The following is an 18,739-nucleotide window of genomic DNA, read 5'->3' on the forward strand; positions in this document are numbered from 1 at the left end:
ATCATGGAAGTAAAATTATCGTTTACTAGAATTTGTTTTTGTACCCATAAGTGCATTCTTTTTTGTTTTATCGAAAAAAAAGTAAAAACAATTGAACAAAAAATTTCTAATCATATTATTCACCACCCGATTGTTTATATGTTACACTTAGGTATCATGTCAATTAAACCTTGTTCGAAAGCGTTTCTATCTCTCTCACTTGTATATAATTACTATTCGTTTAGATACTCTCGGAGAACACAGTGTTGCACAGATACAGTGTTTTTAATAGCTGGGTTGTGACCCTTTTTTTTTTTTTTTTTTTTTTTTTTTTCAAACTCACAAAGAGGTTGAAAAAGGAAGGGGCGGAAGACAATTTTGACATATTTTCTTATTCTTTTAAACACAAACTTTCTGATCATGGATTTCTATACAACGTTACAGCAGATTCAAGAAACATCTCAAACTGCACTTGCTTATCTTTCTCAAGGTGGCAATGCTGAGAAGATTGGAGCTATCACTGCTATTTCTGTGGCTACCTATTTTGTTGGCAACGTAAGTTACGAAAATAAAAAAACAATACAAATGCATGATGAACTTACTCTGCGAATAGAAATTATATGACGCTTTCTTTGGTACTCTCTCTAATGTTCCCGGCCCATTTATTACAAGATTTATGGATATCCCTCTTCTTCTTTTAGATATTCCAAGAGGAACAAGGTATGTTTTTTTGTACAAGGGATGTACAGTAAACTCATATAAAAAAAAAAGTTTTAAAAGGTTGAGAGACTATCATGATATCTATGGTGATATCGTTCGTCTTGGTCCCAAAAAGATTGCCATTTCAAACAAGGATTTAATGAGACAAGTACTTGTCACAGAGGATCATCCTAAGAGTCCTTTCTATGAAATTATCCAAGGTAAGCCTCCCGCTCCAACTCTCTTAACAGGTTGGTCGTACCTTGTACTCACTCAAGTTTTTTTTATATTTAGCTACCGGAAAGCTATCAGTATTTAGTGCAACCGACAAAGGATGGCATAAGAAGAGAGTAAGTTTACATGGCGTTTAATTAGAATGAAAAGAGAAAAGCCAACATTTTGATTTATTTTTTGTAGAGAAGAATGATTGCTCCTGCCTTTTCCATCAAATACCTCAACTCACTCGAACCTTATGTGAGTAAGGTCGCCAACTCCTTGATTGAAAAGATCGACGGCGATATTGCTGAGAAGCACGACACAGATAATTTTGGTCAGGTAGATATCTGGACCTTATTCAAGTGTTATGCTTTGGATGTCATTGGTGAAACTGCTTTCGGTTCTTCGTTTAACATGATTGAAGACAACAGCCATTTTATTCCTCAAGCCATTAATGACGAATTAAGAGAGAGTGCTATTTCTGCCATGTTTCCTTTTCTCAAAATCTTTTTAAAGAACGGCGGTAGAACCAATCCCAAGATTACAGATGTAAGAACGAGAAGAAGAAAACCGACTTGCAATCTCACATTTCATTTCTTTCTTTGTAGTTCTTGAAAAACATGATTGAAAAACGTATGCAAGATACCGATAACAAGCGTCAAGATATTCTTCAGTCTTTGATCGATGCCAAGGATGCCGAGAACGAAAATGATCGTTTAGATACAGCTGCCATTATGAGCGAAACCGGTTTTTTCTTGGTTGCTGGTTCGGAAACCACAAGTAATACCTTGGGTTTCACAGTCATCAGTTTGCTCCGTGAGCCTCATACCTTGACCCGACTCGTGGCCGAAATCGATACCGTTGAGTTGGCTCCCGGTCAAACTATCTTTAAACATGATCAAATCAAGCATCTTCCTTATTTAAATGCTGTCTTAAATGAAAGTATGCGTGTCTTTACTGCTGCTGGTGGTGCTATTCCTCGTATCACTGAAAAAGCTACCAGATTAGGTGATCTGGAATTAGAAAAAGATGTAAGTTATATTTAGTGTGATAATTATCGAGAGAAAGCTCAAACATAATTTATAGACTGTTATTATGAACACACTTTATCATGTCAACACAAGTAGCAAGTACTGGCCTGACCCATTCAAGTTCAAGCCTGAAAGATGGCTCCCTGAAGAACAAGACGACACTGAATTCAATGATTTAGACGCCTTTTTTGCTTTCAGTGCTGGGTAAGTGGGGAATAATGGAACGCGCTTTTTTCTATGGTATGCTAACATGTTCCATGTAGTTCCAGAAACTGTATTGGTAAGAACTTTGCCTTGATGGAAATGCGATTGTGTTTAGCAGCACTTTTGAAGCATTTCGAATTCGTGGCTATTCCTTCTGAAATGGAGGATGCTCTTGAATTAAGAACATTTATTACTTTGGCTGTTGCAAAGCATACCTTTGACTGTAAGATGAGACGTAGAGTCTTATAAGTCCTTTTTATTTACAATTTTTCCCTATTTACAATTTTTCCCTATTTACAATTTTCCCCTATTTACATACCTATAAAATCCCAATAAAGAATTCCCAACGCCAAACCAAACAGTGGCTGACTGATGTGCGGTGCCTGAATAAGCGGAGCAGGCAGGCCCCAACATGTTTTTCTTTTGAAAAAAAAAGGTGCACGCGCTAAACAAGTATTCATCATCTTTTTTTATAAGTCTCAAAAATGTCCAATATTAAAATGGTAAGTGTGCAGCGCGTTTCTCGCACGTTTCCTATTCCTAACCATAAGTCTTGTTACAAAAAGTTAAACAAGAAGGAGGAGACCGATGGTGATGTGGAGGTTTCCTGGGTTGACCAACAAAGAATCAATGAATTCAGTAAATATAACGCAAAGATTGATGATCTCGAAGATCAATATGAAAAAGTCAAGGTAAATGTGGTTTGCGAGTTGTAGGAAGGGAGGAAACTAAAGCGTGTGTTATACAGCAAGAAAAGGAATACTTGGATGACGTTGCCATGGAATTAGAGTTGGCCGATGAGGATGAACATGTGCGTTACAAGGTCGGTGATGCTTTTGTGCATGTGACTGCAGCCGAAGCCATTGAAAAGGTGGAAAAGGAATCCGAGAAATTAAACCTGCGATTAGAAGATGTCAAGCATCAAATTACAATTGTTCAAGGCAAGATGGAAGGGTTAAAAAAGGAATTGTACGCCAAGTTCGGCAATGCCATCAACTTGGAGAAAGAATAAACTTTTACTTTTTATTATTATAATTATTTCTCGCCCAACTTCTTTTCGAGCTTGTCAAATTCTTGAAGTGCCACGGCCTCGGTTTCATCAATGATTTGTTCGACACCTTGGACTTCGGGGATATAATGCATCAGCATATTTTCGATACCATTCTTGAGGGTAATGGTAGAACTATCACAGCCTCGACAACTACCCTTTAATTTGAGCTTGACGATACCTTCTTCAAATCCACAATATTCAATATCACCGCCATCTTCTTGAATCGAAGGTCGAATACGTGTGTCCAATAACTCTTTAATCATCTGAACCTCCTCAGAATCATCTGGGTGGATGGCTGTATCGTTGGCTGCCAAATCATCCTCGTCGTACACAATCGATTGACCTGATGCAAAATGATCCATAATCGCCGCATAAATATCGGGCTTCATCAAGGACCATTCTGTACCTTCACTTTTAGAAATGGTAATAAAGTCTGGTCCAAAAAATACACCAACAACACCGTCAATACTAAACAACTGCTTGGCGAGGGGTGATTTCATGGAGGCACGTACATCCAAAAATTCTGCAGAACCTTTACCCAACACGGGCACACCAGGAATAAACTTAAGCGAATCATTGTTGGGTGTTTGTTCCGTTTGAATAAACATGGTGCGAACTATAGATTTTCATGAGAAAAACAAAACCTAAAAGTTTTCTGCATAGTCTTTCTTACCTTGTTGGCTGCCTAATAATGAGCCAACTTTATGATTATTAATACGATGACTCCACATGTTGCTTCTTGTCATTAAAGATCTAGTTGCTGTAGGCTTAGTCCATGAGGACAAAGCGGGACGCATAGCTACTCTCTTGAGTTGGGATGCAATGATTCTAAAGGTCATATTTAATATAAGGTATGTAAAAAAAGAAAAGTAGCGTCCTTTTCATTTTTTTTTTATTCATGGGGGAAATAACGCTGCAGTCACAACCTGATAAAATCTGAATATTTCAGCTTTACGCACAACAACTAAACGTATTTCTACCCCTTACCCAAAAAAAAACTTTTTTTTTATTTAGAATGTCACGTTCAGACCTCGGAGACGTTACTCCCAATAATTTGGGTCAAGTGAGAGTCCTTCATAAAGTATTATTTCCTGTCAACTATGGCGATAACTTTTATAACGAGCTCTTGGAAGCCGATGAATTCGCAAAATTAGGTACATGAATGCAAAAAAAAAAACAAGATTAAGAAACTTACATCTCTCTCCTACCTGAAGCTTACTATAACGATGTCTGCGTCGGTACTGTCTGCTGCCGTAAAGAAGCCGATGAAAGCAACCCTGAAAAATTCAAAATTTACATGATGACTTTAGGTGTTTTAGAGCCTTATCGTCGTCTCGGTTTAGGTTCTCGATTGCTACAACATATTCTGGAACACGCTAAATTGGCTAAAGATATCTCTCAAGTTTATTTGCACGTTCAAACCAATAACGATCAAGGTGTTGATTTTTACAAGAAGCATGATTTTAAAATCGTCAGTACCGAAAAGGATTATTACAAACATATCGAACCTAGAGACGCATACCTTTTATCCATGACCATCGAACAATAGATTTTTTTTTGTAAAATTAAATGAAGAGAAAAGAAAAAAAAAGTATGTTTATTTTGTATCTGAAATGTGTTTGTGTGTGTTTGTGTGTGTGTGTGTGTATAATGTGAATTTTTTTTTTATTCTATTTGAACAGTAACAACCTCCTTTTCTTGCTCTTTGGCGGCTGCTTCTGCTTCTGCTGCTGCTGTCATGGCAGCAATTTTTTCCTCTGCCTTCTTCTTATTGGCTTCAGTGACTTTAGGCTGCTCTGCCTTGTAGATATCTTTACGCTCCTTCAACTTTTCAAGTGTGGCAGGCACTTCAGAGATCTTGGTAGGGACAGTCACTTTGACTAGGAAGAAATCTTCCATTGTAGCTAAAGGTAACTTCAAAATATCTGACTTCTTTTCCTTGGGAGCCTTAGCAGCACCTCCCTTCTTCTTGTTCTTACCACCGCCCATGAAATAGACTTCATCATCTTCCTTCTTTTTGAGAACAAAACCTTGAGGCGCATTATTACTGTTGGCCTCCAATGTAGCCGCATTTAAAGCAGCGTTTGTGGGGTCAGCTACGCCATTAGGGAGATTTCCCTTGGCAACGAAACCTTGCAAGAAAGCAGACAAAGTGTCACACAAAATGATTTCTTGTTCAAAAGCAGGCAAAGAAGCCAATTCGAGTTCTTGACGAGCCACTTCTTCACGTTTCTCAACCTCTTGTTTAATTTTATCAAGACGTTCAGTTTCCTTTCTCCTTTCACGCGCCTCACGTACAGCAGTATAGTATTCATCGTTCGCCTTACGATGTTCATCGCGAGAAGAACGTAAAGTATTGAAAGCTTCATCCAATTGAAGCTTAATACGTGTACGTTCATCATATAACTTATTACGTTCATCGCGTTGTTTGGCACCATCCGTCAACAAAGTCTTGAGTTCTTCATTCAAAAGTTCATATTCATCACTCAAACGCTTGTTCTCACCATCATCAACGTTCTTTCTTAATTCATTGTAAAACGTACGCTCTCTTTCAATAGCGTCTTGTTGTTCATTCACACCTTCGACTTGAGTACGACCGCGTTTTAAGGTGGAAATTTCTTGAAGAATCTAAATAGATATAAATGTTACACGCCATATACACAACCTTTTCTTTTTTTTTTTTTTTTTTTTTTTTTGGTCTCAATGAAAGGACTGTCTTACCTTTTTCTCTTCCACTAATCTTACACCGCGTTCAATTTGAATTTCAAGTTCCCTTAAATAAAAAAACTATGAATATCCTTCTGTATTTGTATACATTTTTTTTTTTTTTTTTTTTTTTTTTTTTTTTTACCTGACACGTTGATCTACTTCTTCAGTGGACTTGAAGGGAACCTTTGTTTGGAAAGACTTTACATTACCAACCTAAAAGTATACAAAAAGGAGTTAAATTCACATATCCTTCCCCATACAATTATGCAAAAAAAATGTTTCTTACCTTCTTTTTGATGGAATCATTCAAGGCATCCAATTGTTCATAGACAGACTTCTTACTCTTCTTGATTTCCGATTGTTTATCACGGATTTCATTCAATTGGTTCTTCAAGTCTTCACGACGTGTGGGGTCATGCTTACCCAACTTTTCAATCTTGGACTTGACAGTTTCCTAATAAGCGCGTGTTTAGTACAAAATTTATACATATATATATAAAAAAAAGATGATGATGATGACATGAACTTACATTTTGCTTTTTCAAGAGATCAATCTTTTGATTCAAATCCTCCAAGAACTTCTTATGGCCTGCATCGTCAGGCTTCTTCAAGTTCTTAGTGAAAGTAGGAGCAGAAACAGGAACAACGTCAGCAGTAGTCATATTTTTTTTTTGAGGATAAGAGAAAAAAAGAAAGAAAGAAGCACAAAAAGGAAAAAGGTTAAATTGATTTAATACGACACAAACATAATTCATATATTATTTTTAACTCGTCACTCTTTGTGTATGTATGTGTCTGTCTTAGTTTTTCATACGTTCTGTTGCTTAGAGATCGTGCCAATTTTTTTAAAAAAAAATTGAAGCAATACTTGATTTCATATTATTCATGCTATTCATGAATGATGGAACCCCCCCTTTTTTTTTGTATCTCTTCTCATCGTTTCTATATATGGTAATCTGAAGCGGGGTTTATTTCCAACCATCAGACGAGCTGGTTCATGATGATTGGCTTAAATTGATATAAAAGCAAAACCGTGAATCGATCTATCCCACGTATTAAAGTCACACACACACACACACATACATACATTATATGTTATCCCATTTGGTTTATAAAGTTCTACCTTTTATATGACATTTTTTACTTGACTAACCGGATAGAGAGAAGCCCTTTTTTTTTCTAGAGTGCGACCATGGTCAGAAGGTAACTCTTGCATGAAGACTAAAATGTAACTCAGTGCTTTAGGCACAGATAACTTTTTCTCACCGGTTTTTTTTTAGTTATCAACCTAACCGTTGAGAGAGATATGACTACATTGAAGATCCGCAATGAGATCCCCATGTGTGTGTGCGCAAAAGTTAAAGACACTGTGAACGGGCATCTAAATCTAAACGAATTAAAATGGCTGTACTTCCATCGATTTTTGATTTTAAAAATGGCCCCCAAAAAAGAAAGGCAACTAGGCATATATCTTATTGATTGATGTTTTTAGTAAAGTCATGCAAAAGTTTGAGTATTATTCTTCAAACGTTCCAAAGAAACATTTCCATTGCCATCGAAGTAAGGGTATCAACATTACAAAATGTCTGCTGCTCTTTCGACCCTATCATTCAAACCTTTTCAAAGAACTTCAATGATGAAGTTTTTAAGGACATATAATCACCCACATTGATAATTATACGAGGTAATTGTGTTAATGGTGTCCATCTCTACAATGTTTAGCAGCCACTATCGGTCAATTAAGATCATTCCTCTATTTATTTGTAATTTATCCACATTATGACAATCGGTTAGTAAAATATCATATTATCCTAATAAATGGTGGACGACTATAACCAAAAAGCTAGCTCAAGCAGCAAATTATTCATGTAGGCTAGAAAGTCTATGCATCTTATAACCCCAAGAGCTGTTTGTTTACATTATAAACAATGTTGTCAACTGAAAAACTAGAACCTTTAGCAGCTTTTGCTTTATAAAGTCTCTCGACATCATCTATCTACTACGGCTCCAATAATTTTACTGTAAAGTCTTTCAATCAATCTGTGAAAACAGGGAGAACCAGATAAAAATTAATCTAAAAAGCAATGCCGAACTTGACGTCAGAAGACAAAAAATATGTGGCGTATCTGACTAGTCAATATAGTAAGAACGAATCAAGATCCAGCACTAACAGTGCAGCCTTTTATAGTGCTTAAGTGCAAAGTGTTTCGTAATATGTCGGGTAATACGTTGTGTTACTCGACTTATAAGATAGATTCGTCATTTAATCATCTTGATTCTTTTGTGTTTTACAAATCAAATCAGAGCTGGTATATGATGGATTTCTCCAAGAAATTCATAGTTGGTTTGATATATAGGTACAACAGCAGATTTATTATAACCTGGTTGTGGTGGATTTAACTTGCCACTATTATTGGTTGTTCAAAAGCACAGTAATTTCTAAAATCAGCTCCTTGCAGTTAAATTTTATGCGCTAAAGAAAAAGTGCCTCACTCGTGATGCCTAGTTGAAACGGTCACTTTTTTATGTTTTTACCATTTAAAAAGTCTCTCCTTTCCTTTTTTTAATTTTCTTTTTTCCTTTTAGCAAAGAAATGAAAGAAAAGCAAGAGTACACATCAAGCCATGATATCCCAGTTGCAGTTCATCAGCAACAGCAGCAACAACAACAACAACAACAACAACAAAAACGTTGGAAATGGGTACGTCGAGGTATCTTGAGTATGGTTCTAATGGGACTTGTGGTACACTCCTTTGGGCCTCTCTGTCAGCAAGAAACCGGTGATGAAATGTTATTTATCCAACAACAACCACAACAAAAATCACATATTGTTTTACACACAGGCTTTCCTCCTGCCGGCAACGTATCGGGTCTCGCGATCACTCCTGGAAAAGCCGCAGCAACTGCATTTTCTCCCAATCCTGCAAGTAGTTCTGTGAAACATATGGATAGAGAGCATATGACCACAACGGGTGGAGAAAGCTGGTGGGATCGGTTATTCCCAAATCGTCATGTTCATCTGGTGAATGTCCAATTACCCGTGACAACCGTCACCAATACCACGGTGGTAGAGGCAAGCTTATCGGTGTGTGGCAGTAAAAAGCAACGATTTGGGTTAGGAAGACCCCAAGTACCCGATATGGATGCTTGTGTTGAAACGGCCCTTGTGAAAAGTGACAGGGAAGACGAGGAGGATGTCTTTAATGTGCTGGAATGGACACCGGAAAAGACGATTGTGCTTCAGAAATCCAAACTTTATTGGTTGGTTGTTCAGTCTCCGTCTGTCCCCTTTCAATGGGTTAATTCAGAATTAGGCATCAATGGTTACGGTACGGCCGTCGAGACGGAAGCAGGTTGGGAATTCAAGTTGGAAGGTGAACCCATTCCCAGTGCTATGGTAGTGGTGGAAGACCATCATTAAATAGAACATCATTGTTATGTCTCATATATATCATTCTTTTCATGCATCTCCATTATCAATAAATATTTGGATCCTTTTTTTTTTATTATCATGTCTTTTTTTTTTGTATGGTTACATCTGCTTCTCCAAACCTTATTTGCCATGGCGGAATCATCTCACTTTTTTGGGCAACCTCACGGAGATACAATAAAGCCAGTATGGGTCAGGTACCGGGGAAATTTGATTGGGTGGGCGGCTCTATTTCGCCGGTTTTTTGTTTGGAAAGAAAGAGGGAGCACGTAACACCATGTGATATTAAATCTGCTGCAAGTTTGGCCATGGTTTTGATTTGCTGAGCTTTTTCGGCGCCTAATGCGGTCGGGTACCTCTTATGGATAGAGTTTATCAGACTGGGATTTAAACAAGTTAATAACGGTTTGTATTGTATGTGTGTATGTGTGTGTGTATACCAGGTAAATTACATTTTATTTTTTTTAGTTCTGATCTCATGCCAAAAATAAATAAAAGAATAAAAAAAAAATTAAGCTATATTCGGTACGTCATTGGACAGACGCCTCGCCCTAACGATCAGCTTTACTCTTATGAATCATCACGATGATGAGGCAAGTTTTTTTCGGGTTACGGATAATATCAGATTAGAGAGTGAAAAAAAGTTTCTGTGCAACCTTGCACTTTTCTCGAGTTTCTGTTTGAATTTTTTGAGTCTAGTCAACGCGGTTATGTATTAGCCGTTTTGTTTCGATATTATTTATCTTGACAAGGTAAAGTGGGTAAACTAGTCCGGATTTTTTTTCTTTTACTAAATAAAGACCTTCCTCCCGTTTACGTCAGTGTGTACATGAACCGTCAAAAAAAAAAAAAAGCTTGAGAGAGAAATAAGGGCAAGGAGAATTGTTAAACCGATAGTGTACATTGGCCTTCTTGTCACACGATATTTATAATATATATAAAAAAAAAAAAAAAAAAAGTATATATATAACACAACTAGATGAGGTTTAATATTGTTTTTCTTTTTTCTGTCTTTTTTTTTTGTATTTTTTTTTTCTGTATACCTCTCAAAAAAATGTTCAAGACAAGATTAAATACGCTATTATCGAAATTACCACACAGTCGAAAATGGACATTCTATGACCTTCAATATGTATTGATTGCGACGATTATGATCGCATCGTTCTTCTTAATTGAAAGTCCATCGCTCCTCCCACGCATCTTATTATCCAGCTTATTTATCGCTTCATTCTGGATTCCTTACATTAGACGTTTTACAGTACCTGCTTTACCCATTTTTACATGGCTCATCACATTTTATGCCTGCCAATTCATCCCTATCAATTATCGACCTACCCACATCTTTGTCAACCTCCTACCTACCCTCGAGCGTATCCTTTACGGTGCTAACCTATCCGAAATCATCTCCAAACATACCCATCCTGTCTTGGATATACTGACTTGGTTTCCTTACGGTATTCTTCACTTTACTTTCCCCTTTGTCTTTTCCACTCTCATGTTTATCTATGGTCCTCCCGGTTCTCTCCCCGTCTTTGCAAAGGCCTTTGGTTACATGAACCTTGCCGGGGTTCTCACCCAATTGTTTTTCCCTAATGCATCTCCATGTAAGTTTAAAATAACCAGTCATATGAAAGTTAGTGTTTATTTATAAGTTCTATTTTATAGGGTATGAGATTATCTATGGTTCAGCTCCTGCCGATTATTCTATTCCTGGTGATGCCGGTGGATTACTGCGTATTGATAAAATCTTGGGTTTAGACTTGTATGGTAACACATTTGGGTCTTCACCACTTGTGTTTGGTGCCTTTCCTTCTCTCCATTCTGGATGTGCCACCATTGAAATGTTATTCTTTGCGTACTTATTCCCCCGTATGAAACCCTTTTGTGTATTGTATGTCTTGTGGATGTGGTTTGCCACCATGTATTTGACTCATCATTACATGATTGATTTGGTGGGCGGTTCGATCTATGCCATCTTGGCTTACGCCGTCGCACAAAACTTTTTACCTAAATTAAACCCAGATACTCGCACACGTCTTGGATATCTTGGCATCACCAAAGGTGGATTTCGATCATACATGTATAGTATTGAGCACGATACAGAGGAATATCATCGTGTATTCGATGAGGAGGCTGTCATGAAGGAAATCAATGTACATCGTCATAAGCCTGAACCTTTACGATTGGAAATGACAAATGGTGAAATGATGGAGTCACCTGCTTTATCACCTACTTGTTCATCTGCTCCTTCATCCGGTTACTGGTCACCTACTTCAGAACCTCAATCGCCTATCACACCTCATTCTCCATCACTCCACCATTTTGGTTTCAGTAATAACAACAAAACTTCCTAAACAAAACATCATCACATGGTGCATAGATGAAAAAAAAAAACGATCTAATTTGTATCACCTTTTATCGCTTCTTTATTTGTACATCCATTCCTAATCTCCCTTTTGCAACACACACACTCACTTTTTCAGCATTTCTTTTTCTTACTACCACTACAACTACTACTACTACTACTCTAATATTACTGCTATTACTACTATTACAACTAATACTACTACTACCCTTTTTTAATACCTTTACACACTCCAAAAAAAATCTTGTAATACTGTTTATTTTTTAAACAACCATGTAAATATTACACTTGTAAAACCTAATCTTAATAAAACTGCTACCACCACTGCCTTCCTGATGGAACGGAAATAAACCTTGTCCCACTCCTCTTTTTCCTTACTGTACATGGATATATAGGTAATCAACCGCACTAGCCATCCAATATCCCGTCGAGAATAAACGGGAGGTTGATTCACCAGTCGAACAAAAGCCAAATCTTGTTCTTTTCCAGCGAATTGAACCAGATCGCGTGTCATCAATAAAGTCAATCCCCATAAACGAAACTGAGGTGAGAGGTCCACAGCTGCAAAGGACACAGATCCCATCACCCAATTCATCCAGGGTCTGAGTAAGGGATAAGAGCGAATAGGCATAAGTGGCTCAGTAATATACTGTGTCGGATAGGACAGCTCTGTGGCAAGAAAGAAAGACAATGGGACCCCTAGATTGTTCATGTAGAACAGAGACCTTGTTTAGTTACCCACACGTGTCTTTTTTCTATATATACTTTACATTGTACTGCTGCTACTTCTGATTCCTGAAGTTCAAACACTGGAGATTCAGGTACCACTTGCAAATAGACTATTAGGAGTGATGATGAGTCGTTTTGGAATCCATGTGTATAACAATTATAGGCTTACTTTACCAAAGGGTATCAACATCATTAACAATTTGTTATCTCGTAAGGAAGTGACTTGTCGTTCATCCAATTGACCAAGAGGTATATAATCAGAGCTCGATAGATCCACGCCAATTTCCTCCATCACTTCTCGTTCAACCGTCTCTCTGTCAGTCTCCCCCGGCTCATTTTTACCCCCCACAAAAGAAACATGACCTGACCATCTAAAAGCCAGTACATGTGAGTTGAATGTCATGACTCCAGTACCCTGTCAATTACCTGTCTCCTTTGCGACTGGTTCGTTTCATGTACAAGATCTCGGCTTCTCCATCACGCACCCAATCTTGTTGAAAAAATTCATCTAATGTTCTCACAGACGCTGCTGAGGTTTTACAGACTTGGGGAGTTTTCCAGCGTACAATGGCAGCTACAGCCGCTCGTCGTTTTTGTTGCGCAGGTGAAGGAATATGAAGCGCATCATGTTGATTCAAGTTGAAGCATAACTTTTTAAACACTAGTTTTTATTAGCTAATTACCAAAAACAAGAAGATCGTCTATTTTTCTTATACCTGCAAGTTGGGCCATACTATAAAAACAAAAAGACTTTCTTTTTTTTTTATTGTGCCCCAAATGGGAAGAATGTTCATGTCGGGTAATCTAAAGGACCGAAGGTTTGTCCCAGACGCCCCTTTGCATGTGTGTTTCTACAACACCTTGCATGGATCTAAATAAAAAACCACAATGCAAGATAAATCACACTCTCATATTGCTATATACATGCTTTTTTTATCATCATTGGAAGGAGAGGTATACCTCATGCTCATTTTTTAATCTACATGTGAAATAGCTCAATCATTTCGTGATTACAAATGATGGCACTCGTGCAGCAACATTGGTATGACCTTTTTCTGCGTGTAGTACATTCACATTGTGGTTGCGTCTATATTCCAAAATTGGATAAGTCACTAGTCTTTCCTAATTTGTCTGTGTCATTTTTTTTTGGATACGAAGAGAGAACGCTTCCATTATATACATAAAGGATATGGGTGGTATTCTATCTTACTATGTGATTTTATTGGCTCTTTGACAATAAAACGAGGCTTAATGTAAATTTTTACACTCTGTCTGATTTACCAAAGATCAATTTCCCGCAGCTTATTTACTACTGTAGTCTAAAGAAAAAAGGTTTGCGTCCATTGACGTGCCACATCATCTCAACCCTTTCTAAACTTCATAGGATGATCAGTTTTTTTCACACAAAGTATGCTTTACTATCGATACATACTACTAAACGCTGATAAACAGTTAAAAAGTTCAACATTGCTTATATACAGTCACATCTGAATATGTATCATACGGTTAAGATGTATTAGCAATATTTAATCGCATGAAACACGACGAGGACAACTGTGCAAGCTTGACGCTATCTGCAAATATTCTATTTTAAGTAAAGGCCCAAACATTATGGATGAACAAACAAACAAATAAATAATCCTGACATAATCCAGCTCTTGTTTATCAGTATATAAATAAGACTCGTTCACACACTTTTTTTTTTTCCTTTTTCTTTTCTTTAACTAACATTAACATACTTGTTTCTATTTTTTAGAATGAAAGTAATCAGCATTGTAAAAAAGGTTTGTTTATAATAAATTTTGTTTTTTTCAAGAAACGCTAGATTATTATCTCTTGTTGTTTAAATGGAAATGATACATTGCGATATTACGGCTACGGCTAGTATATGATATATGATAGTGACCTCCCATCCTTTGTGTCAGTTTTGATCGCACCACATCCCACCGTTTAGTACGTCTTTTCAATAACAAACGTTATTGGTAAGCATAACCATAAATATTGAAGATATTCTGGAACAATCATCAACTATGACTAGCTTACTTAGGTGAAGGTGCAAAAAACCAGTGCGTAAAAAAGCCAGCAGAATGGCCCGACTATACTAAGTCTGATGTTCTATACTGCCCGACAGACAGAAATGAAATGGAACAAAAGACATTCCTCTGATCTTAATTGAGGTTTAACACACTGATAACATAAGCTTTTAGAAGATGCATTAAATAGTCGTTATCAATTCGGGAACACTATCATGTTTTACCGATTGTAGTATCTATTGGTATTCATTACTCGTCTAATGATCATCTCAAAATGAGTTCTACTTATGATCGCAAAAATTTTATGAAGGAATTGTCTTCAAATGGTTGAACTAGTCTTGTCTTCTGATACTAAACTTCGAAAACGAAATCCTTTTGCAACCTTTCGTTGCGCTTGGCCGTTTCTTTTTGAACAGCAAACTTCAATATTTTGTAGCAAAAGACATGAAGTCCCCACTGTTCAACCCCTTTATAGTCTTTCAAAAAGAATCTTGAAATCCGAAATTGCTACCGATAAAAATAGTTGAACCAGCGTTAAAGGCTTTATGACACAGCCAAAATGAATCCAAAGCAGTGAGAGAGCGCGAAGGCTGGATTCCAAAAATTGGACCAATCAGTGATCAAAGTGGAAGCATATGAAATCAGGATATCGAGGGACGGGCAGGCGAAAAATGGTAATTTTTGGTGACTAACCTGAAAAACTGTAATACAAGTATAAATGGTGTGATATTTACTACCGAGTGATCTGGATCAGGAGTATAACCGGAGGCACGGGCTGGAGGAATAAACGAATCCACAACGTAAATGTCAAAGAAAAGGTTTAGTACGTGCAAATATTCAGGAACTGAATATTCCACGTACAAGATTGTACTATTCTATTAAATCGTATTATGATGGTATAATAGTAAATAGCTTATTCACAAACATCAACGGTCTTGATGATAATTAGTAGTGTGATGCGTAAATCAGAGTATTATATGCGATTATCCATTCTTATGTGATGTGATAATTCCCTATAATAACTACGCATCCTCCTCAGCAAATTTATTTTCAAGACTGTCTCAATCTAAGAGCATTAAAGACGGTGTCACTATATTGGTACTTCTTTCTTTAGAAAAATTATCCTCGTACAGTGAGGAAATAAAAAAAAAAACTATGGTGTAATAGGTACAAATCGACAATTTTCAAAAGAAAAACAAAGTATTTGACTATTTTAAGAATTCAAACTATTCTGTTTGGTGCTGGAAGCATCTTGTCATAATTTTCAGACTCATGCACATAACACATGTAACAAAAAAAATTATTTATATTCGATAAAATTCTTTCCGAGTCCAGTTTTGTAACAATTCCACCAAAAGCTTGTGACCGTTCCTGGCCATAAACCATACACCTTTTTTTTTTTTTTTTTTTTTTTTTTTTTTTGGGAAAGATGAGTCAAAAATTATGCGCATATGAATTTCCTATCTACTTACTTCTCCGCGTTTATTAAGGTACCAAGAACTGCAACCTGTTTCCCATACAGTTCCCTTAAATTGACGCTTAATGTTGTTTGTATATTTCTTTTGTGCTTCAAGTTTGGGTTCGATAGCAATTAATTGTTTCTTCATAGCATACTTCATGCATTTGATGGCATAATCGACTTGACTAATCACAAATATTAGAACCTCTTTCTTTAACTTTTTTGAATGGCAGTATTTACCATTCAATGATAGTAACGACCGAGCTATGACCTAAAGCCGAGCCAGCAGACAGCATGAGGAAAAAGTTGGGGAAGCCATGAATAGTAGCACTTTTGTACGTATCAGGATAGTTTTCGTCCCATTCCTTATTTAAACAAATGCCATCTCTTCCGACAACTGAATATTACCTAAAGTTAACACATGTTTTATATTTTTTTTTAAATCGTTCTTACTGGTGAGATTTCCAAGGAATCCGGCAACATTAAAGCCGGTTGCTAAGACCAAGATATCGACCTGTTCTTTGTTTCCATTTGCATCAATGAGAGTAGTTCCATCGATTTTATCAATGGTTGAAGTAACAACGGTGACATTGGGTTGAGCTAAAGCTTCCAAATAGTTTTCGGATTTGGCGATACGTTTACAACCGGGAGGGAAATTAGGTGTTAAAGTGGGGATGAGGTCAGGACGGCCAGCTTTTTTTAATTTGGAAGCGGTGATCCAAGTAAATAAACGGTGTACCAATCTACCAATAAAGGTACTGTGATAACCAAAATTTAGGTAATACAATTCATGCTAGATTATCTTTGTTAATTAGTCATGTGTGGAGACATAGATTAATGAGTAGATATATTTACCTGAAAGAAGATAGCATTACGGTAAAGTCGCATCAAGAAGGGAATGTATTTGAGAAGAAATTTTGCGAATTTTGAATACTTAAATTGATCCTTGGGAAGAATCCAGGTAGCTGTACGTTGATAAAGTGTCAAGTGTTGGGCGACTTTTCTTAATTCTGGAATGGCTTGTACCGCACTTTTTTTTTCTTGTTAGAAACAAGATTGATATTAAGATACATATTTTTTATTTTTTAGATTACCTAGCGCCGTTACCAATGACAGCGACTTTCTTATTGGTGAAATCGATCGTTGGATCCCATAAGGCTGTATGAACAGTGGTACCTGTGAAACTTTTAAATTGGGGTGGAACATTAGGGACACTAAGTGGTCCAAGGCCAGCAAAGCTTAAAAAATAGAGTTAGCATTTTCGTGACATATTTCGCCGAACATGTACTAAAAAATTCTCACACATAGTTGTAAAATTCCGTAATAATTTCTTGAGTGGGTGTCTCCAAGTTTCGCGTTTGAACCTTCCACATTTGATCATCATTCACCCATTCGATACGTACCACTTCTGTTTTGAAACGAACTTGCTCATATAACTTATGTTTACGAGCAACGTGTTTCATGTAGTCAAAGATTTCTTCATTACCACTGTAGTGCAAAGACCAGTCTGTGATCAATATATATTAGAAAAACAAACAATATATATTGCAATAACTTACTAGGATTTAATTCGAAACTGTAAGAATACAATGGACTAGGGATATCACAGGCACAACCAGGATACGTGTTATCGCGCCAAGTTCCTCCGATTTCATTAGAGATTTCAAAGATTTGTGCCTTGATACCGAAATGGTTTTTTACTTGAATTGCGGCACATAATCCGCTGAATCTATTCAATGATTGTTTTAAGACATATGTTTTTTCTGCGTGCCTGGTTTATAATTACCCTGATCCAATGACAGCTACTGTGGGGTTTTGATTTTTCTTCATTTTGCTAAGGCTAAGACACAAAAAAAGAAAGAAAAAGAAAAGAAAAACTGTGTTGATCAAAATTGATGCAACATTTATACGCCCTTTCCCATCAACTTTATATGGAAAAAAAAGATGACTGTGGTGACACTGTTCCTCTCTCTCCCTTTTTCTAGCAAAAAAAAAAAAAAAAAAAAAAAAAAAAAAAAAAAAAAAAAAAAAAAAACTTTTTTTTTATGTCCATGACGTACTTTGATCTTGTGGCACACAACACGACTCTCTTTTTTTTTTGCACTCTCTGGTAGCTGCTGTTACCTTTTATTATTATTTTTTTCTTTTATTTTTGCCCTCCTTTTTCAGTGTATATATTTATATATACTCATATACATACATACTTAAATAAATGAATCCGGATAAGCCTGATACTTGTATTAAAATCCCCATTGACCAGCATGTAATACCCTGTTATTCTGAACTTGGCTCGATTTATAGCTCTACATTTCCACATGTTGGACAAAAGTTTCTCGATTCACTTATGCAACAAATCACTGTACAAACAAAAACTACTACCACCTTAATGCTCCAGTTATTACCAGTGGAAGAATACAGAGAGTTGACCCGTATCTATCATAACCAAGGCAAAAAATTTCATGTTATTAATAACAGTGTAGTAAGTAGTCCGCCAGATATCTTGGATGAACCCCAGCATCCAACACAACTACCAGCACAGAATCTACTTCACGACCAATATCTCTTGATACGTGCCTGCTTTTCCAATGATCCATCCATGGAATTCATGTAGGGTGGTTTTTTGCTATCCTCATACATTATAAAAAGAAGCTCATTATCTTTTCCAAATAGTAAACAGCACACCATCATTCCATTATCCACCTTGAAGTCATCTTCACCATATCTGAAAGCATTGTTAAACGACGAAAAGATCCTTTCAATGGACCACAAGGAAGAAGCCGAACTCTCCGTGTATCCGGAATTTCAACAATTTGTTTCAACTAGGCTTGAATCGT

At 36.7% G+C, this 18,739-nt stretch overlaps 9 protein-coding genes across 9 annotated transcripts; 5 read left to right on the forward strand and 4 right to left on the reverse strand.

Moving 5' to 3' along the window:
• The first annotated feature begins 287 nt into the window (after nucleotides 1-287).
• Nucleotides 288-2,496, forward strand: EV154DRAFT_510977 (cytochrome P450). The gene is given in 9 exon segments (XM_051601760.1): nucleotides 288-534; nucleotides 593-699; nucleotides 751-899; nucleotides 973-1,028; nucleotides 1,096-1,443; nucleotides 1,503-1,925; nucleotides 1,981-2,129; nucleotides 2,189-2,416; nucleotides 2,434-2,496. The coding sequence occupies 8 exon segments, from the start codon at nucleotides 400-402 to the stop codon at nucleotides 2,376-2,378; spliced, it is 1,557 nt and encodes a 518-aa protein (XP_051457023.1). The 5' UTR covers nucleotides 288-399; the 3' UTR covers nucleotides 2,379-2,416; nucleotides 2,434-2,496.
• EV154DRAFT_510980 (Prefoldin subunit-domain-containing protein) lies at nucleotides 2,497-3,165 on the forward strand. Its single transcript, XM_051601761.1, has 3 exons — nucleotides 2,497-2,632; nucleotides 2,696-2,821; nucleotides 2,878-3,165. The coding sequence occupies exons 1-3, from the start codon at nucleotides 2,615-2,617 to the stop codon at nucleotides 3,139-3,141; spliced, it is 408 nt and encodes a 135-aa protein (XP_051457024.1). The 5' UTR covers nucleotides 2,497-2,614; the 3' UTR covers nucleotides 3,142-3,165.
• On the reverse strand, nucleotides 3,165-4,061 carry EV154DRAFT_544026 (scaffold protein Nfu/NifU N terminal-domain-containing protein; the record flags this gene model as incomplete). Its single annotated transcript, XM_051604576.1, has 2 exons — nucleotides 3,854-4,061; nucleotides 3,165-3,796 (listed from the first exon to the last, which is right to left on the reverse strand). Exons 1-2 carry the CDS (start codon nucleotides 4,017-4,019, stop codon nucleotides 3,165-3,167), a joined length of 798 nt encoding a protein of 265 aa, XP_051457025.1. The 5' UTR covers nucleotides 4,020-4,061.
• EV154DRAFT_510983 (acyl-CoA N-acyltransferase) lies at nucleotides 4,055-4,794 on the forward strand. The gene is made up of 2 exons (XM_051601762.1): nucleotides 4,055-4,334; nucleotides 4,395-4,794. Exons 1-2 carry the CDS (start codon nucleotides 4,196-4,198, stop codon nucleotides 4,727-4,729), a joined length of 474 nt encoding a protein of 157 aa, XP_051457026.1. The 5' UTR covers nucleotides 4,055-4,195; the 3' UTR covers nucleotides 4,730-4,794.
• Nucleotides 4,755-6,970, reverse strand: EV154DRAFT_510984 (uncharacterized protein; the record flags this gene model as incomplete). The annotated part of the gene is made up of 5 exons (XM_051601763.1): nucleotides 6,420-6,970; nucleotides 6,176-6,343; nucleotides 6,032-6,102; nucleotides 5,902-5,953; nucleotides 4,755-5,808 (listed from the first exon to the last, which is right to left on the reverse strand). Coding segments are annotated over exons 1-5 (1,381 nt in total), but the record flags the coding sequence as incomplete, so codon positions are not given.
• Nucleotides 6,971-8,677: 1,707 nt separating this feature from the next.
• Nucleotides 8,678-9,310, forward strand: EV154DRAFT_421746 (uncharacterized protein; the record flags this gene model as incomplete). Its single annotated transcript, XM_051596049.1, has 1 exon — nucleotides 8,678-9,310. The coding sequence occupies one exon, from the start codon at nucleotides 8,678-8,680 to the stop codon at nucleotides 9,308-9,310; it is 633 nt and encodes a 210-aa protein (XP_051457028.1).
• A 1,050-nt stretch (nucleotides 9,311-10,360) lies between these two features.
• Nucleotides 10,361-11,941, forward strand: EV154DRAFT_510991 (uncharacterized protein). The gene is made up of 2 exons (XM_051601764.1): nucleotides 10,361-10,923; nucleotides 10,985-11,941. Exons 1-2 carry the CDS (start codon nucleotides 10,374-10,376, stop codon nucleotides 11,671-11,673), a joined length of 1,239 nt encoding a protein of 412 aa, XP_051457029.1. The 5' UTR covers nucleotides 10,361-10,373; the 3' UTR covers nucleotides 11,674-11,941.
• Nucleotides 11,942-12,392: 451 nt separating this feature from the next.
• EV154DRAFT_421854 (uncharacterized protein) lies at nucleotides 12,393-13,078 on the reverse strand (the record flags this gene model as incomplete). The annotated part of the gene is made up of 3 exons (XM_051596057.1): nucleotides 12,393-12,523; nucleotides 12,588-12,784; nucleotides 12,840-13,078. Coding segments are annotated over 3 exons (567 nt in total), but the record flags the coding sequence as incomplete, so codon positions are not given.
• A 2,281-nt stretch (nucleotides 13,079-15,359) lies between these two features.
• On the reverse strand, nucleotides 15,360-17,882 carry EV154DRAFT_247520 (uncharacterized protein). Its single transcript, XM_051594590.1, has 9 exons — nucleotides 17,692-17,882; nucleotides 17,465-17,634; nucleotides 17,208-17,412; nucleotides 17,000-17,143; nucleotides 16,761-16,935; nucleotides 16,359-16,698; nucleotides 16,146-16,302; nucleotides 15,919-16,090; nucleotides 15,360-15,836 (listed from the first exon to the last, which is right to left on the reverse strand). Exons 1-9 carry the CDS (start codon nucleotides 17,733-17,735, stop codon nucleotides 15,747-15,749), a joined length of 1,497 nt encoding a protein of 498 aa, XP_051457031.1. The 5' UTR covers nucleotides 17,736-17,882; the 3' UTR covers nucleotides 15,360-15,746.
• Nucleotides 17,883-18,739: the final 857 nt, after the last annotated feature.

Source organism: Mucor mucedo, assembly GCF_025094135.1.
Source record: "Mucor mucedo strain NRRL 3635 chromosome Unknown EV154scaffold_53, whole genome shotgun sequence".
NCBI classification, from domain to species: domain Eukaryota; kingdom Fungi; phylum Mucoromycota; class Mucoromycetes; order Mucorales; family Mucoraceae; genus Mucor; species Mucor mucedo.

What these genes read in the sequence shown, in the direction of transcription:
- EV154DRAFT_510977 (XM_051601760.1), top strand. Translation starts at nt 400, where the DNA reads ATGGATTTCTATACAACGTTACAGCAGATTCAAGAAACATCTCAAACT. An exon ending in ATCTGGAATTAGAAAAAGAT is followed by an intron (nt 1,926 to 1,980) that starts GTAAGTTATATT and finishes CATAATTTATAG; the next exon opens with ACTGTTATTATGAACACACT. An exon ending in TTTTTTGCTTTCAGTGCTGG is followed by an intron (nt 2,130 to 2,188) that starts GTAAGTGGGGAA and finishes TGTTCCATGTAG; the next exon opens with TTCCAGAAACTGTATTGGTA.
- EV154DRAFT_510980 (XM_051601761.1), top strand. An exon ending in ATCAATATGAAAAAGTCAAG is followed by an intron (nt 2,822 to 2,877) that starts GTAAATGTGGTT and finishes TGTGTTATACAG; the next exon opens with CAAGAAAAGGAATACTTGGA.
- EV154DRAFT_510983 (XM_051601762.1), top strand. Translation starts at nt 4,196, where the DNA reads ATGTCACGTTCAGACCTCGGAGACGTTACTCCCAATAATTTGGGTCAA. An exon ending in CGATGAATTCGCAAAATTAG is followed by an intron (nt 4,335 to 4,394) that starts GTACATGAATGC and finishes TCCTACCTGAAG; the next exon opens with CTTACTATAACGATGTCTGC.
- EV154DRAFT_510991 (XM_051601764.1), top strand. Translation starts at nt 10,374, where the DNA reads ATGTTCAAGACAAGATTAAATACGCTATTATCGAAATTACCACACAGT. An exon ending in TTTCCCTAATGCATCTCCAT is followed by an intron (nt 10,924 to 10,984) that starts GTAAGTTTAAAA and finishes TCTATTTTATAG; the next exon opens with GGTATGAGATTATCTATGGT.
- EV154DRAFT_247520 (XM_051594590.1), bottom strand. Translation starts at nt 17,735, where the DNA reads ATGAAGAAAAATCAAAACCCCACAGTAGCTGTCATTGGATCAGG. An exon ending in GTCGTTACTATCATTGAATG is followed by an intron (nt 16,091 to 16,145) that starts GTAAATACTGCC and finishes ATTTGTGATTAG; the next exon opens with TCAAGTCGATTATGCCATCA. An exon ending in ACCTTAATAAACGCGGAGAA is followed by an intron (nt 15,837 to 15,918) that starts GTAAGTAGATAG and finishes AAAAAAAAAAAG; the next exon opens with GTGTATGGTTTATGGCCAGG.